The sequence below is a fragment of the Pipistrellus hanaki genome (assembly GCF_964339955.1).
Source record: "Pipistrellus hanaki genome assembly, chromosome: 1".
Lineage (NCBI taxonomy): Eukaryota > Metazoa > Chordata > Mammalia > Chiroptera > Vespertilionidae > Pipistrellus > Pipistrellus hanaki.
In genome coordinates this window covers 171264199-171283671 of record NC_140503.1, presented here as the reverse complement: position 1 = coordinate 171283671, position 19473 = coordinate 171264199, and the positions used below count along the sequence as shown (strand labels likewise).

At 40.1% G+C, this 19473-nt stretch overlaps 1 protein-coding gene across 1 annotated transcript in view; it reads right to left on the bottom strand.

Moving 5' to 3' along the window:
• LOC311625731 (UDP-glucuronosyltransferase 2B31-like) overlaps positions 1–18409 on the bottom strand; it is a gene marked incomplete at its 5' end in the record, with an annotated part of 64729 nt that extends 46320 nt beyond the window's left edge. Inside the window, 5 exons of the mRNA XM_084890269.1 lie at positions 147–364; positions 1607–1694; positions 4368–4499; positions 16386–16534; positions 17683–18409. Of these exons, the coding sequence (XP_084746395.1) occupies positions 147–364; positions 1607–1694; positions 4368–4499; positions 16386–16534; positions 17683–18409 (1314 nt within the window). The remainder of the gene's footprint in view (positions 1–146; positions 365–1606; positions 1695–4367; positions 4500–16385; positions 16535–17682) is intronic.
• Between the last annotated feature and the right edge of the window lie 1064 nt (positions 18410–19473).

Genomic DNA, 19473 nt, shown 5'->3' with positions numbered 1-19473 from the left:
TCAAAATAAAAGTAGATTTAATTTGGGTTAACTCATGTTAATAATGTTAAATTTAGCTCCTTAAAAATGGGATCAAACTAAGATACACTATTGACAAAATAATCTATGTATAAATACTGTCTATAAAAAACATTTGATACTTACACAGGATCATTAATGACAGTCTTCAATGCATTGAGCAAATCTGTACTTGAAATAGTGTTGAAGTCCAATCTGACAGCTGCTCCCTTGGTCTTCATGTGAGCAATGTTATCAGGTTGATCCGCAAACATAGGAAGGCCCACCATAGGGATCCCATGGTAGATCGCCTCATAGATACCATTGGCTCCACCATGAGTTATAAAGGCTTTGGTTTTTGGATGACCTAGGATTGGGTGAATTTCAGTAAGATATGAATTATATATCTTGGAAATAAAATGAGAGTTATGCAATAAAGTCACTGCCAGAAGCTATGTGTTTAGTAACAGATTGATATACACATTAGATTGTATTAAAATGTCTTTCAGAACTCATAGGGTGAGGCACCTTAGTCTGCTGTAGATACAGTGAAGTCTTACATAGAAGATAGGTGTGTTTCTTGTGTTTTAAAAATGAATACAAGTTGCCAGTGGGCACATGGAAAGAGAATACTCTGGATTTAAAAAGTGTATGCGAAAAAGAAAAAAAAAAAAGTGGTGGTGCATGTTGAAATATATTCTCTTAATAAAATAGTGAAGCCAGAGTGTGATATGTAGATGTCAAGTCAGCAGAGAATGAGATGGTGGTGGCACAGGAATCAGAGGAAGAAAAAGCTACACATTATAATGAAATATGTTAGTATGCCTTAGCTGGTTTGCCTCAGTGGATAGAGTGTCAGTCTGCGAAATGAAGGTCCCGGGTTGTATTCCAGTCAAGGGCACATGCCTGGGTTGCAAGCTTGATTTCCAGTAGGTGATTGTCAGGAGGCAGCCAATCAATAATTCTTTATCATCATTAATGTTTCTATCTCTCTTTTTCTCTCCCTTCCTCTCTGACTTCAATTAAATGAAGAAGAAGAAGAAGAAGAAGAAGAAGAAGAAGAAGAAGAAGAAGAAGGAGGAGGAGGAGGAGGAGGAGGAGGAGGAGGAGGAGGAGGAGGAGGAGGAGGAGGAGGAGGAAGAGGAGGTTGGCTGTTATTAAAAAAAGAAAAAGAATAATGTGTTGTTACTTAAGAAAGAGATATTAAATTATTTTCCCAATGGAAATTGGAGAGTCATTGGCAATAAAAGGAAACTGATATTTTCCAGGGACACCTGTACACTCTTACTGTAGGTTTTATGATTGGTGTAAGGCGAGAGTTAGGAGGCAGAGAGACAATTGGGAAAGGGTTGAGATATTCTCTCTGAGAGGAATTACACATGAAATAAAGATTTTTTGTTTGTGGCCATAAGGAATGTGGCTGAGTAAAATAAGATGCCAAACTGTTATAGCTTATCCTTTCCCCCTAGGACTGGGAAAGAAATATTGGGAAGTTAATTTTTATTTTTGAGGTTTCTAAAAAGAAATGTGCAATATATTTCTATCCTAGTGAATTGTTTTATCATTCTGATTGACTTGATTCTGATTTCAGGGTTTTCCTGAACCTTACCAAGAAGGTTATTCTGGGGGATCCATTTATAGAGTCGGGTATTTGGCCCTAAGGTATCTGGTTTCTTGCCATTATAACTCCATATAACCTGTTAGGGTAAAGAGAGTAATTTAAGTCAAACTGCAGAAGGTATATCATTTTAGAATTCTAAATAAGTTAAGATACATCTAGTTAAACCCCTGACATATTACAGGTAAGGGAATGAGGACAAGACATGTTGATAATGAGAACTAATAAAACCTACTGCTATAAGAGGCATAGGTACTCATATTGTGGGTTTCTTATTTTTATATTCAGTCAGGTGATTTTTTTTTATATGTAATCAGGATGTTTCACACTTTGGAGTTAGATCAATAAAATTGTGAATCACCAATTGAAGTATATAAAAATTTTTAGGTAATCATATAATTGTAGTGCAAAACACAGCTAATTAATAGTCTACACATTTATTTTATTTATTATTCTAGCTCTCATCATCTAGATTTAATGTTAACATGTTTGTTTATTTTTGAATGATGAAGAAGTGGTTTACTTATATTTACTAATTTCATAAATTTTCTTAGAGTTTTACACCACTTGCTTTACAAAAAACAATGCAAACATCTATTTACATGAAATAAATCATTCTCATATTTAACAGTTTATTATTAATAATGATTAATGTCTGCTTAATGAGTATGTTTAGCACCTTTTATTTTTCTGCTTATTAATCCCCATTTCCAAGTAGTAATTTTTACCCAAATCCAGTTTTATCATTCTAGCTAGGGCTGAACATTTGAAATGTAGAAAGGAAATTCCATGGGCACTTTATAAATAATAGTTTACCTGTTGAAAAGATCAAATATGATGATGACGGTTAATTTTGTTCATCTGATTGTTAACACTACAAAATATGCTACAATACATTGACAGCATTGATTAATATGGTTAATTAATTATAAATCGTCAAGCAATTTTGAAGTTCACCAGTAAGCTGGATTCTAGTTTATAGTGGCTAACAACTTTTTGCTATGTGAGTGTTATTTATTTTAAGTACTCAGCAAATTGGCAAAGGTGATAGGGAGGAAACTACATTAGGAAACTAAAAGTAGTTCACTATTACCCAGAGACTTCAAATGTATTTTATGTATTAGAATAATTCACTACCATAATTTATGGAGAAAGGGCAACATCTGAAACTGAGCCACACTAGGCTTGCTTCTTGTTAACTTCCTTCTCCTTCTCCTCTTCTTTTTCTCCTCCTCCTCCTCCTCCTTCTCCTCCTTCTCCTCCTCCTCTTTTCTCCCCCCACTTCTCTTTCATCATCATCATCATCATCATCATCATCATCTTCATCATCATCATTTTATTATTCTTGTGGGTTGTTTTGAGGCCACATATTATAAAACGCTGGGTCACCTTGAGGGCTAGACCCACCTCCACTCTTTCTTTCTTGTCTTCGTGCATCAGAATTTAGCAGGGCCCAGCCGCTCAAGGAGATTCTCTTTCCTTTGTGCACACCAGCTTTTCTCTTTCTCTAAATCACGGTGGCTGACTTAGGTACTTAGATGCAGTTTGGTGAGCCCTGGACATTCTTACTCTGAATATCACCTTGCAACACTGTATAGGCATTGTTCAAAATCCAGGGAAAGTAAGAGAGACCTAGATTACCTGGCAAGTCTAAACTATGATGCCTTCCAGACTGTTATAATTCCCTTTTTAATGTTAAAATTTAAGTCCATTCTGAAAACATCTGTAGTGTATACAGCACTCTAGGAATACTGCCAGGAAATGAAGCAGGATTTAGTGATATCTGTTCCTGCTCTATAATTCTATGTAATAAAATCCTAATATGCAAATCGACTGACTCGCTGAACAACTGGTCGCTATGACACACACTGACAACCAGGAGAATGCGACCAGTAGCAGTGAGGGGGTGGCAGGGCTGGCCAGAGGCAGTGCCATGCCACAAGTCAAGGCAGGTGCCAGATGTGGCCCCCGATCACTCCATCTGCTGGTTACCCCACAGATGGCCCTGATTGCTGACCAGGCCTAGTGACCCTACACTATATATTGGGAACAGTCTCCTAGACTTAAAAATTAAAACCTGGCATAGCTACTCTAACACTGATAAAACAAGATGATGTAGCAATGACATGCATGGACTCTTGCTTGCACATTTTGTGCTCAGCCCTGTGACAAAGCCAATTACTTAACTTCTCTCTGCCTCAGTTTTTCCACCCATAAAATGAGGAAAATGGTACCACTGCCTCAGAAGGACCATAATATGTACTACTTTTTATAATCAGGTATAAATATAGCTGCCTGTACAAAAGCAAGATGCCTTTCACCTGTATGAAAAGTATGATCACTGGTACATGCAGTGGCCCCGATTGCAAGAGGGATGTCTGACTGCCAGTGTAGATCCAACATCCATTTGGGGTCCCAGATTGCAAGAGGACATGGGCCAGGCTGAGGGACCCCCTTGCCCCCGTGTACAAATTTCACACACCAGACCTTTAGCACGATTATAATACCAAACTTCACACTGTACTTTTTATATATGCTTCTATGTGACCAGAATGTTAATACCATATTGCCCATCTAAAACACCCTCTGTACTATTTTAGCACTGGACATGTGTATTTTGTTTTTCAAATTGTTCTCTGAGATAATTGGAGCTATCATAATAGTTTACCTTTCATGTAGACATTTCTTAGTCAGACCCTTTATAGAGTTTAACACACTCATTAGTTTTCTGCTCTAAGGTAGTTTATCTAACCTTTAGTGGAAGCTGGGCAAGAGCTGATGCAATCTCATTGGCTTTCTCTTCTGTCATGTTAGTGACCATCGACCCCAGGGAAAACACCACAATACCATTTTCTCCAGAGCTCTGGGCAAACTCTTCCATTTCCTGTGAAGGAAGAAATTTTATCCATTACAAAAAACAATTGCATAGTGAACACTATTGAAATAATTGCTTCAAAAATCCAAAGAGAAAATTAAATATTATGTGGAGTTATTAGTATAGTTCTTGTTATTTTAAATTGTGCTAAAATACACATAATACAGTTACCATCTTAACCATTTCTAAGTGTACAGTCCAGTAATATATATATCCTATATATATATATATATAGATAATATTCTTATTTTTGTATAATCTGTCTCCAGAACTTTTACATCTTGTAAATTTTTACTATACTTTTCTTAAACCATAATTCTCCATTTCTATTTTTAACAGTCCCCGGCAACTATCATTCTTCTTTCTGTATCTATGAATTTGACTAGTTTAAATCCCTTACGTAAGTGAAATCATGCAGTCTTTTTTGTCTGTGGCCTATTTCACTTAGCAAAATGTCCTTAAGCTTCATCTATGTTATAGCAGGTGTTAGATTTCTTTCAATTTTAAGGCTTAGTAATGTTCATCTGCAGATACCCTGAGCCACCAGAGAGACGATAATTCAGAAAGACAACAAGTGGGTCCTAGAGAAAATTAATCCTGAAATATTGCAGGAGGTAAAAAATCACAAAACTGATACTTTCACTTTTCAGGGATATCATGAGAAGGCAGGGTTCTCTGAAATAGATAATGCTGGGAAAAATAGAAGGCACCAGGAAGGAGGATGATTAAATATGAGATGGATTGTCTCCATAAAAGAAGCCATAGGCATGAGTCTAAAAGAGTTGAGAGGGCTGTTAAAAGTAAGATTTTGTGGACATCACTCATTCATGAGGTCCTCAGGAGTAAGACCTGACTCACAGCGCATATCACATTGTGTGTATTGATTGTTTATTGATTTATCTATTAATGGCCCTCAGATTGATTTTTATCTTTTGGCTTTTGTGAAAAGTGTTATAAATATGATCCTAATGTCACTGTTTTGGAATATACCTATAAGTTCTATTGCTGGATCAAATGATAATTGTTTTTATTTTTTTTGAGGAACCTTCATTCTCTTATTATCAATGGCTGTTTTGAAGAGACCTAATCTCTCTCAGTTCCTTTCCAGTATACAATTGATGAGCTTGAAATCCCTTATTACATATTAGTGACCAGGTTCATGGATTCATGCACATTGGAAGGAAATTAATTAGAAGGTGGCTGGTGGGGTGGGACTGGGTGAGATTGGTCTGTCAATTCCTAGAGCCAACGCCCCTCAAGTCCTTCCCCATTCGGTAACACCTGGGTCAGCTCTGTGGCTTGAAGGGTGTCTGCAATGTCAGCAGGGATCCCTCTGGCTATCTGGGTCCCTCCGGGATCAAGCTAAAACTCTTGCACTACAGGGTCCATAAGGGGCCCTGTAGTGCAAGAGGGCACTCTATAAATTGCTGTCATACAAGGTGTGGAACGCAAACACAAATGTGCAGTAAACCAGATTTGGGGCTGACAGTGTCCCAGCAACAAATAGACCCACAGCTGAAGGTGGAATCAGGCTTCCTCATCTCTGGTTCAGGGGTGTGCCACCTGAGAACTGCAGTTGCCAAGTCATTGCAGCTTGGCTGCTCCTGTGTTGAGCATCTGCCCCTGGTGGTCAGTGTTCGTCATACCTACTGACCAGTCATCCAGTCAGATGGACCTTAGCCAGATATATATATATATATATATATATATATATATATATATATATATATATAGATGTAATATGTACTTATGTAAGTGTGTGTGTGTGTGTGTGTGCGCGCACATGTGTTTGGGAGGTGTATAAGGAAGAAAAGAAAGAGAGCCAATACACAGTATTGAAGAGGAAATGCTTTTAGAAACTCTTCATTTATAATGTTATCAATAAATAATATATATTCTCATAATGATGCTACACAACAGTATCTTGACTCACCTTTATTTCTTTATTGTAGTTCTACTAAATTATTTGCATCTATGCTTGTCAGGTTTTTTTGAGAATTATTTTAGTATATTCATTAGTATTTTATTTCTTTGACTATGAAAACTAAGAAAAAGTTCATTATGATTAGAATGACTGTATATCTTTTTAATCATCTCTATAATAATTTATAGCTCATCTTAACTTTTGTCAGATTCTCCCAAGCTTTCCCCATAAATCATTAAATAATTTATCAAAATATAGTTGGCATACTACCGTGTTTCCCTGAAAATAAGACATCCTCAGAAAATAAGACCTACTTACAGGTTTCCTTCCAGGTGAAATATAAGGCATCCCCCAGAAAATAAGCCCCCTACCCCCTAGGCTAAACATAAAAGATTTGGTCCACTGATTCTGAAAGAAATGGAGTCACGAGAAATTCACCAGGAAATTCAGGAATTGGATTGTTATGATGATGTTCCAGAAGATGATGACATGATTGTCATTGAATAAATGAGTAAATTCTTGATACTGTGGGATCCACAGTTTGTCTGGTTTGTGTTGACAACTACCGTACTACCACCGTACCATATACAGGTAATAAATTTCCTTTATTTTCATTTAACAATAAATGTGTACTGTATTCTTCTTCATGGAAAAATAAGACATCCCCTGAAAATAAGACCTAGCGCATCTTTGGGAGCAAAAATTAATTTAAGACACTGTCTTATTTTCAGGGAAACAGGGTATATTATATTTGTGACAGGTGTACAACATAGTAATTTGACATTTATATACTTTACTATGTGATAAGTCTAGTAACCATCTCACTGCACAAAGTTATGATAAGTATTATTGATTATATTCCTTATGCTGTACATTAAATTCCTGTGATTAATTTATTTTATAACTAGAAGTATATTCCTCTTATTCCTCTTTCCTCTTTTCTCCATTCCCAATCTCCTCCCCTCTGGCAACCATCCTAATATATAAAAAGCCTAGCGCTGTCACAACCAAAACAACTGAATGGATGACTGAAAAGCAGGCTGTCATACAAGCTGGCAGGGGGGGCAGTTGGGGGTGACCAGGCTGGCAGGGGGGCAGAGAAGGGTGACCAGGCTGGCAGAGGGGGGAGTTTGGGGAAACCAGGCTGGCAGGGAGGACAGTAATAGGCGACCAGGTTGGCAGGGGGGAGAGTTAGGGGTTATCAGGTCTCAGGCAAAGGCAGTTTGGGTGATTAGGATGGAAGGGCGGCAGTTAGGGGCCATCAGACAGGAAGGCAGGTGATCAATTAGGAGCCAGTATTCCTGGATTGTGAGAGGGATTTCCGACTGTCGGTTTAGGTCTGATCCCCGAGAGTTGTCCAAGATTGAAGAGGGTGCAGGCTGGGCTGAGGGGATGCCCCACGCACGAATTTCATGCACTGGACCTCTTGTTCTATATAATAAAATGGTAATGTGCAAACTGACTGAACAGCGGAATGACCGTGGGGTAGATGCTCAATGCAGGAGCTGCCCCTGGTGGTCTGTTTGCTCACACAGGGGGAGTGATGCTAAGCCAGAAGCCCAAAGGTGGGCTAATGGCTTGTGAGCATAGCGGCATAGGGGGCAGCCTCTTGTGCATTTGTGGCAGCTCTAGGATGTCTAAGTGCCGGCCTAGTGGGACATCTTCCGAGGGCTCCTGGACGGGGAGAGGCACAGGCCGGGGTGAGGACTCCCCTGAGTGCATGAATTTCATTCACTGAGCCTCTAGTTGGTTTATAATTTGTATCCATAAGACTGTTTCTGGTGGTTGTTTTTTTAAGTTATACATAGAAGTAAAATCATATAGTATTTGTCTTTTTCTGCCTGATTTAATTAACTTAACATAATGCCCTCTAGGTCCTTTCATGTTGAATTTAGCAAGATGTGATCCTTTGATATTGGTGAGTAATTTTTCACGATGTGTATAGACCACATGGATTTTACCCATTTATCCACTGATTGACACCAAGGTTGATGTAATTTCATACCTTGGCTATTGTAGTTAATGCTGTAATGAACTTGGGGGTGTATATATCTTTTCAAATTAGTGTTTTGTTTACCTCCGATAAATACTCAGAATTGAAAATTGCTGGGTTGTATGCTAATCTATTTTTAATTTTTTGAGGAATCTCCACACTGTTTTCTATAGTGGCTCCACTAATTTACAAACTTGCTCCATGCACAGGAGTTCCCTTTTCTCTTCCTTCTTGACAACACTTTTTATTTGTTGAATGATTTCTGGATATTTACTTTGTTTTCTGCTACTTTACTTACTTCATTGATCAGTTCTAGTAGTTTTAGTGTGGAATCTTTAGGGTTCTTTATTTACAGTATTAAGTCATCTGCAAATGGTGACAGTTTTACTTCTTCATTTCCAATATAAATGCCCTTTATTTCTATTTCTTCTCTGATTGCTCTAGCTAAGCCTTCCAATACTATCATACCTAATAATAGACAAACATGTAAATTGATCTTACCTCCCCTATGCCCACAGCCAGGAAAGAGTAAATTGACCCAATAAAGATGGAGGTTAATTTGTATAAGTAGGTGCCCAGCAGCATGGGTCCTGGGAACTATCTCAGCACCCAGGTCACACCGAGGTAGCACCCTCCCCATCCCACCCTCAGCCCCATGGGTCTTGAGAAACCTGGGAAGGGTCTGAACCAGGGGACTCCTGGGCAGGGTGGAGCTGGGTGATCCGGCTGTGGGAGGCAGCAGTGGATTCCCTGCCCAGGCCCCAAGCACTGGCCAGAGGCTTGGGGTCTGGGCAGGGGCGGAGCCAGAACAGAGGAAGCTGTGGGACCCCTGCCCAGGCCCAGAGTCTTTAGGTCTTGGCAGGGCTGGGGCCCAAGATCAGAGGTGATCCGTGTGAACTATAGAGGAAACACCTTTTCTGATTGCTAATTGGCTAAGCTCCCTGTTTGCCAGTGGTAATATTCTTAGCAACTTGGTATAAGAATCCAAAGAGGTGATCTAGTGTTTTTCCACCACACTCCTGGAGAAAAAAATGAAGGTCTGCTGCTGGATGGCTAAGAAATGTCATATTCTGCCCTAGCCGGTTTGGCTCAGGGGATAATGCCGCAGGCTCTGGGTTCAATTTTGATCAAGGGCATGTACCTAGGTTGCAGGCTCATCCCTGGCTGGGACCCAGGTCAGCGCTTATGCAGGAGGCCACCAAAGTGTTCCTCTCACTTTGATGTTTTTCTCTGACTTTTCTTTTCTCTTCCACATTCTCTAAAAATCAATGGAAACATACCCTCAGGTGACTATGAAAAAAAAATAAAGAAATGTTATATCGTATGAAAGACACATCTTGAAAATGCCTAAAAGAAAATTGTCATTTTTTTCATGGTGAAGTGATCGGAATCAGTGTTGATGAAAACACCTTGGTGGCTGTGATGACTGGCAGTGGCTGTAGCAGCTGGGTAATGGGGCTGGTGCCTTTCCCTGATCAGCCTGGTCACCTCAGTAGGACATCCCCTGAGGGCGCCCAGTATGTGAGAGGGGAGCAGGCTTGGCTGAGGGACCCTCCCTCCTAATGTAGGAATTTCATGCACCGGGGCCCTACAGGTAAATAAAGGTGGTGATAGTGGGCATCACTGTGTTGTTTTTGATTGCAGAAGAAAAGCTTTTAGCTTTCCACCAGTAAATACAATATTAGCTGTGGATTTTATTGGTCATATATTGTCTTTATTATGTTGACATTTTGTTCTCTCTGTACCCACTTTGTTGAGAGTTTTTATAATGAATGGATGCTGGATTTGTCAAATACTATTTTTCTGTACCTATTGAGATAATCACGTGATTGTATCCTTGGTTTTGTTGATGTTGTCTATCACATTGATTTTTTGTGTGGATATGGAACCATCCTTGAATGTATTGCTAGAATACATTCCACTTGAGCATGATAGATAATCCTTTAATATATTGTTGAATTCAGTTCTCTAATATTTTGTTGAAAATATTCACATCTATTTTATCAGAGATATTTACTGTCTTGTGCTTTTTTTTGTATTGTCTTTTCTGCTTTTGTTATCATGATACTGATGACTGCTTTTATAGAATCAGTTTGGAAATGTTATTTAATTTTCAATATTTCTGGAATAGTTTGAAAACCATAAGTATTTATTGCTTGGTAGAATTAAATGTTCAATAGAATTTACTTGTGAAATCATCTGATCCTTAACTTTTATTTACTGGGACTGTTTTTTATTTTTTTTAACTACTTTTTCAATTTTTTTGCGATTAATCGATATGTTCAGTTTTTATGCTTCCTCCTGGTTCACAAATTGAAGGTTGTATGTTTCTTGTATAGCTCTTTATCTGGATATTTCTTTTATTCTTTCATTTGGGGCCTGTTCCTTTGTCTCCCTATATTTGCTGCCTCTTTGTGTTTGTTTGTGTGTATTAGATCCCTGGTTGGCAAACTGCGGCCTGTGAGCCACATGTGGCTCTTTGGCCCCTTGAGTATGGCTCTTCCACAAAATACTACAACCTGAGTGAGTCTATTTTGAAGAAGTGGCATTAGAAGAAGTTTAAGTTTAAAAATTTAGCTCTCAAAAGAAATTTCAATCGTTTTACTGTTGATATTTGGCTCTGTTGACTAATGAGTTTGCCCACCAATGTATTAGGGCAATGTGCTTTGACTCCCAGTCTTCTGTATTTCCTCATTTGTTTTATTTTCTGTGTTTATTTCTAGGATTTAGATGAAACATTTCTCCTGAACGTGATGGAGTGGGTTTGTATAGGAATGATCTTTGTGTTGTCTGTGTGCTGCGTGGATTTGGCAGGCTGACTGGAATTGAAGTGGTTGCTTGAGGTACCAGGGGGATTCCAGGCATGCAGGCTAGCCACAGTGGAGAGAAACATGGGACATTTTTCTCAGGGTACCTAGCTCTGAGGGCACTCTGGTAGGCTGTATGGCTGGGTTTGGAGTAGGCAGTGGCATATGGCTGCAGCACTGCCATGGCAGTTTGTCTGTTTGAGCCTGGGGGTGGCGGATGTTGGGTGAGTGGCCTAGGGCACGCTATGGTGGCCTTGCAGGTGAGCTGTAGCACTTGAATTGAATTGCTGCCCATGCTCTCAGTGGAAAGAGAATGTAAACATTGGCACTCACAGGCACCTCCAATCCCAGTGTTTCCACAGAGCCTGGACAGTTCTCACAGTTTCTCAACCTTCTCTACGCAGTCTCTATCTTATTTCTTGTGCAGAACCTGTTCAGTCAACCCTCACCTGTTTTCCATGAGGAAATGCTCTTCATGTAGGTGTGTATTCTGAGTGTTCATGGGAAGGTGTCAGCTCAGGGTCTTCCTATGATGAAATCTTGGACTTCTCTCCCTAAATCACTTCTTACATGCTGGAGAATTACTATAATTAATGTGTCTGGTATTATTATCCAGAATTTCCATGTAATAGCCTTAAGATTTCTATTTATAATCCAGAATTATCTGTAGTTACTTATCTGAGTGTCCATGTTTCTGTAATGTATGGGTATGACACCTTTTGGTCTGAAATCATATTATAAAATGGAAGTTCTAGTAGAATATGGTATGTGTACCTGGCTGTGAGGAGCCCTCTTCATCACCTCGCTGAATCTCTCAGGGAGCACCTGCCCCACAGTGGGAGAGGTACAACTGGGCTCTGTGCACCAAAGATCTGGTCCCCCTATTGAGCAACTCAGTTTGATGTACTTAAAGTTGCTGTGGCAAAGTCATGTTCAGAATTGTTTCAGAATTATTCTGTTGTGGTCCCTGATTTTTTATCAGTTTTCAAATTTTCTACTTTCAGTACTAGAAAAATTCCTGATTACTCAGTGTACTTTCTAGCTCCCCACCCCAACAGGTGTAAGGAGCCAAAATTTCATATCTGGTCCAAACTTCATACTCTTCTATCCAACCCCACCCACCCTGTTGATTTTTCTGTTTTAAATAGTTTAGTTTTTCTTTTTCCTCTCTAGGAAAAAGACATAACCCTTCTGACACAAAAAGTTTACTTTCTCATTCTAATCATTACTTCAAACAAATGTTTAAAAAATGAGATATAATCCTATAAAATAAGAGCCTAATATGCTTCCTGTCTGAAAGTTCTTTCACTGTTGGATCATTTGCTATTGTGTGCACTGACCACCAGGAGGCACATGCTCTGACTAGTAGGTTAGCTTGTTGCTTGGGTCCAGCCAATTGGGACTGGACAAGTTGGGCCTGAGATGCCCTGGAGCCCTCCCATGAGCCTTCCCCTGCCATCCAACCTCCCATTGTCCCTCCCCAGCAGGACAGCCTTAATTGGCCCTAATCAGAACTGGGCTAGAAGGGCAGGACATACCCTGGAGCCCTCCCCTTGTCCCTCCCTGGCGATAATTCTGAACTGGTGGGGGTCCCTTGGCGTGGATGGTGCCCTATCACAATCTGGGACCCTCAAGGGATGTCAGAGAGCCAGTTTCAGCCCGATCCCTGCAAGCCAGGCTGAGGGACTCCACTGGTACATGAATCCATGTTCCAGACCTCTAGGTGATATATAACATTTTGTAAGTTTTAAGGTGTACAGTATATTTAGTAGATTTATTTATATATTGCTAGAGGCCCAGTGCATGGATTTGTGCACCAGTGGGGTCTCTCAGCATGGCCTGTGCCCTTTCACAAACCGGGACCCTTTGGCAGATATCAGACTGCCAGTTTTGGCTGAATCCACACAGTCCCTCAGGCATGTGATAGTGCACAAAGTGACAGATAGCCAGGGTGGAGCCCGAGCTGTGCTGCTTCTGCTGTTCCTGCTGCCTCCAGGGCCCTGTGGTGCTGCCGCAGAGGTAGGAGAGGCTTGAGCTGCAGCTTTGCTTGCCAGCTTTGAGCCATGTGTCTAGTTCCTTTTGGTCAGCTGAGCAGTGCTCCTGCTGTGGGAGCACACTGACCATCAGTGGGCAGCTCCTGCACTGAACGTCTAGTCCCTTGTGGCTAGCAGCCTAGGCATATATATATATATATATATATATATATATATATATATATATATATATATATTATATATATAAAATTACTAGCTAATATTAGTGAAAAATTCCATTTAGGTCTCATAATTATCTTCGTATGTGTGTGATGAGAACATTTAATATCTAATCAGTGGAAATTTTCAAGTATATGAAGATTATTATTGTCTATAATCACTATATCTCCCAAACTTAATCATCTTCTAGTTGCAAGTCTATACCCCTGACCAACTTCTTCTTACCCACTAATCTCTTTCACCAGTTCATGGTAATCACCATTATACTTCTGTTTCTATGGGGTTTGTCATTTTTAGATTCCACATATACTAGTAAGTGATATCCTATATTTGTCTTTTTCAGTGTGCCTTATGTCACTTAACATAATACCGTCATGGTCCATCCATGTTGTCCCAAATGGTAGGATTTCCTCTTTTTTTATGGCTGAAAAATATTTTAATGTGTGTGCGCGTATGTGTATGTATATTTCACATCTCTTAAGTTGTTTCCATTTACTATCTCTTGTTAAAAATGGTGCAATAAACATGAGATTATGGATGTATTTATATATTTCTTACTTCTAGAAGTATACCCAGAAATGGATTTGTGATGTTGGGAGCCATCAGAGTTGAGACAAGCAACACGGTCTTAAGGAAATAGAATTAAGTTCCTTCTAGCAGAAGTTATGCGGTGCCCTGAGGGTTTGGCCAGAAACTAAGATTAACCTGCAGCTTAGCATCTCTGCAACTTCCCCTTCCTGATCCTCCCCCATAGCTAGCCCAGCCTTGGAATGTTACACCTTGGAATGTTACGCCGCCCTGGCAGTTAGCCAATCCTGTGTTGCCAGATAACTTACCACCTTGTCACTCAGTGCCTAAACCAATTATACACTGCCAAAGACCCCTCTGCGTAGGCAACCCTGCCCCCCTTTGTTCCTGCTGCATATATACTGCCATTTCAAAAAATAAAGTTCGAGGCTTCATCAGAACCTTGTCTTGTCTCCATTCTTTCGCGTTACTTGTTTGTTTCATTCTCTTAGGTGGTTCCTGCATACCTCCGTTGTTGCCCAGTGGGTCAGGGCAGTGGATCATATGGCAGCTCTGTTTAACTTCTTAAAAAACCTCCAAACTGTTTTTCATAGTGGTGGTATTGATTTTACATTCCAACCAACAGGGCACAAAATTCTGTGTTATGTTGTAGATCACCACGTTTCCTTAGCATAGCTATTTTGACTATTTTATTGGGTGAATCATATATCTCCATCTCTGTATTTGTTTTCTGAAGGATTGTTGTAAAATTTGGTGACCTAATGTTTCCTTGATTTTTCTTATTCTTTGGAATTTTGCATTGCTGTTTTTGCATTTGAATTACCAATCACCTGCTTATGTTTACTATTTTCAGGGTAGAAATGCCTTTTATCAGTATTGCTATAGATAAAGCTTTTCCAGATCTCGAATGAATATGCCTTCTCTGTGCTTCGTGCTCCCTCTTGTGGGAGAATTCTGGAGCCTGTTTGTCCTCCCTTCATATAAAGCACCAGGCTAGATGCTTAGCTTCTTTCTTTTATTTTCCTGGAGGTGGTGCTACAGCTCAAGTGTGTGGTTCTCTCATATCTGTAAACCTTTGTATTCTGTTCTTGCTTCCTAGCCCTTTATCAAATCCTGTTCTTGCTGCAGCCTTTGGCAGCTTCTACATGGAGCTGGCTACCGAGGGGAGGAAATAATGAGTTGGAATGCAGGGCACTATTGGTGTCCACATGCAGGTATGGGGGGATCTGTAAGAAAGGTTTTCTTTGTGGTTTGTGGTCAGGCTTCCTTATGGAGTACAGAATGCAGTCAGGAGGAACTGTGTCTCTTTAACATAGCCCCCCCCCCCCCGCCTCCTGTAATCTTGCAACTCTCCAGATCTGTTCACTCTCACCAATTACTGAGCTACCAATTCAATATTTTGGATGCTGTGAGAGAGAAATGAGCTCTTTGGAAGCATCCTTCAAACCAGGAGAAGATTGGCATCCACTCACTGGTTCTCTGTGCCTGTGAGAGAAATCATGGGCATGGGCAGGCCCTCTTTTAGTCTTACATTGAGCTGCCTTGGAAACAGAATGATGCTGGCAAAATCAAGTTTTCCTGTTGCCCACACCAATGCATTAAAATACATCTATATTTTGCTCCAGCAGAGTGCTGTAACTTTTCCTTTGAAAATCTGGACTTCGCCAAAAGCTCTCTCCTCCATAGTTGACTGCCAAAGCCAGGTAGGTACTCCTGGACTGCAGCTAAGAGGGTCTGGAACAATTCACAATATCCTGTAGGTGTCACAGCCAGTACTCGAGTCTCTGCCTATTACGTGATGTGTAGGTGGGCAAGACTCTTTCAACGTCCTTTTGTATTGGCACTTTTGTTCGTGGATAGATAAATTTTTGTTGTTGAAGGGGGACAACAACAAGGGAAGTCTCATGCTCACTTACACCAGATTGCTATTGCCAATCCTGAGGTATTATGATCCACCCCATAAGATGCTCTCCAGCATTATTGTAGCATTATGCCTTTTCTTTTTTATAATGCCTTTCACAATGCTTTTATTACTTGCTGATATGATCAATTTCCAAGTAAGTCATCTGGTCTGTGGGAGCTAAAATGGTATCTACACTGCTCTTCTGTATTTCCACACATTATCCTTGCACTGTGCTAGTCACTTTAAAATTAGTTTTTGAATGAATGGCTGACATTTTTTATGTGTTGAATAATGAAGGCCTTAATTTAACCGACCGTTTTTCCAAAATCTTCCAAGTATAATTAATTATTCTGCAATGATAGTGACTCTCAGATCCTTGAAATAGTATAAAACATATGAGTTTCTAATTGGCAGGTCACTGTACCCATATTCCCATATTTCTCTCAGTGTGATCAGACTTTCTGAGTGAAGAACACAGAATCATTCCTACTGAAAATGCAAATCAAAACAAACAGGAATAGTTTTACCTTAGGCAGAGGCTTAGCCGGTTTGCAGTGGAGGCCTCCAACAAATATAAAGTTTGGCAAGAGTGGGCGAGGAAACTCAAAATCCCAGTAGGTTCGAATTAACCATATTTCAGCTTTCCCCATTAACTCGAATAATGTAGTGGGTCTTCCTAAAAGGAAAAAAAGAAAAAGAAAAAGTAGAGAAAATAAGAATATTGTAATGTAAATATACCATTTTGTTTTCTTAAAAAAAATAAAAAATAAACCAAAAATGTTTAAAGTGTCTCTGGCTTGATAGTGCAGATATCTCTATATATAAAAGCCTAGGCAACCTTTAAAACCCAATGACCAGAATGACTGGACAACCGGCCCGTAGCTATGATGTAAAACTAACCCAGACCTTACTGTTGGGCCCCTGACAGCCCTGAATCAGGCTCATCCTCACCCCAGACCCAGACATTCTTCCATTAATCATGGAATTGGCCATTGGTTAGCTTGCTGCTGGGCCAGCCTCCAGTGGTCCCTCCCAGTAGCTTGCTGCCCTCACCTCAACCTCCACTATCCATGATCGGCAGCTGGGCCAAGGGACCCCACCTGTGCATGAATTCATGCACTGGGCCTCTAATATTCATAAAATATACATATTTTATATTATGTTGTTCATATATATTAACTATATATATATATATATATATATATATATATATATTAACAGTCCTTCTCTAACATCACATCAGAACATTCGCAATCATAGAGAATGGTTAAACTTATGCCACTATAGAATTAAACATGCATTTGCTTATTCTGTAAAGCTTCAGAAGTAAAATTGTTAATGTAAATAAGAATTTCAATTCCTCAATCAATTAAATCTACCATATCTATGGAAACAAATTATCTCTAGAATATTTAGTCCACTTTCTGCAATTTAGCAAGCTATTTCCTTTATCCTAGATTTCCCCAAAACTGAGGTTTTGAGAGTGAAGGAAACTGAAATCATTAGAAAACTCAAATCAAAGGTTCCTGAATCTGGAACAGAGCACTCTCTCTCTCTAGTGTGAAAGAACCCTTCAGGTAATGTGGCAAAAAAATTTCAATTTTTAAATCAAGCTAAACTATACAAGAGGAAGCAATTCCTCAATGACCTTATAATTTAAGCATTTCCATAATATTTGTGAGAATGAAAGATCATCTTATAATGTTATTTTATCAACTTACTTACAAAAGACATATTTCTCTGAATTAATACTTATTCTAACCCACCTTTTAGAGCACTAAGAAAGTTAGGTTATCATGATACCAAGTAAAGAACATGACTTACCTAGTGCTTCGCTGTAAAGCTGATCCCACTTCTCACTAAATGCTTGGAACCAGAAATCAAAATAAAGTACGTACATCATATTTTTTATTCTCTCCATGAAGGTCATTTGATCACTTAATTCTGACAATATAACAGGTACGTAGGATGGAGGGAATGGAAGTCCTCCACTGTACTTTTCAATGTTATAGCCAGGAGAGAAGCGGAGACTGTACACAAAAGGTATTTTAAGTAGCTCAGCCAACAGCTCACCACAGGGTCCAACGGCATCTGCAAGAACGACATCAAACCTTGATTCCTGTAGTTTGGTAACAAGTTTCTTGTTAAAAACTACATCTTTACAGAGTGTGTGAATACCAACAGTAAATTCAAGAGTGAGATCTTGAATTAATGAAAAATAACCCCAAAATGTATCTTTTGGCAGATCATCTGTCCACTTAGAGATCAGCTGCATCAAGAAATTCTCATAATCATCTTTTGTTAAAGATGTAGGAAAAATCTCAAATTGAATAGCAGATGGTTTATTAGGATCAACAAGAATTGAAGCTGAAGATGTCAGAACAGTCATTTCATGACCTCTCTGCACAAGTTCATCCAGGATTGTCTTCATGTTGATCCAATGGCTGTATTCTGTGGGCCACACCAGCACCTTCCCACAGCTTCCAGGGCTGAAGTGATAACTCAGCTGCAGCAGCAGCAGCAGCAGAACTGAAATCCACTTCCTAGGCATCCTGGTGGCTCACAGGCTTCTTCTCAAATGGCTGATCCCTTTCCCATGGTTCATGTTTATTCCCAAAGGGATATCAACCAGGAAGTTAAAATATAACTCACACATCCAAAGTAAATACATTTGATGACCAGTAAGATAATTTTATGGCAAGTCATAAAATTATAAAGTAACTAGATGTCTGGTGCACAAAATTTGTGTGTGTGGGTGGACTGGTGTCCCTCAGTCCAGCTTCAACTCTCTCCAAACTGGGACCCCTCGAGGGATGTCCGACTGACCATTTAGACCCGATCACCGGGATTGGGTCTAACGAAGCAGTCGGACATCCTTCTCACATTCCAGGACTGTTGGCCCCCAACTGCTAACCTTCCTGCCTCCCTGACTGCCCATATCCAATTCTGTCTTCCAGCCCTATTACCCTGACAACTCCCATTTCAGCTTGATTGATGTCTAACTGCTTCCCTGCTAGCCTGTTTGCCCCCAACTTCCCTCCTCTGCTGGCCTGGTCACCCCTAACTGCCCTCCCCTGCAGGGTTGATCACCTCCAACTGCCTTCCCTTGCAGGCCTGGTCCCTTTCAACTGCCTTCCCCTGCTGGCCATCTTGTGGTGGCCATCTTGTGTCCACATGGGGACGAGATATTTGTCCACATTGGAGCAGCTATATTGTGTGTTGGAATGATGGTCAATCTGTATATTACTCTTTTATTAGAAAGGATAGAGGCCTGGTGCATGGGTGGGGGCCAGCTGGTTTGCACTGAAGGGTGTCCTGGATCAGGGTGGGGTTCTCTTTGGGGCATGGGGCAACCTGAGGGAGAGTCCTGTGGTGGTTTGCAGGGCAGCCATGCCCCAGGCGACCCAAGCAGAGTCCCTGGTATCTGGAATTTATTTTCCTTCTACAATTGAAACTTTGTAGCCTGGGGCAGAGCCAAGCCTCCTGCCTGCTCTGTGGCTGCCGCCATTTCTGTTTGGATTTGTTTACCTTCTATAATTGAAACTTTTTAGCCTTGAGTGGAGGCCTGGGCCTGCCAGACTCTGCAGAAAGCTTGGCTTCCTCCATTGCTGGGAA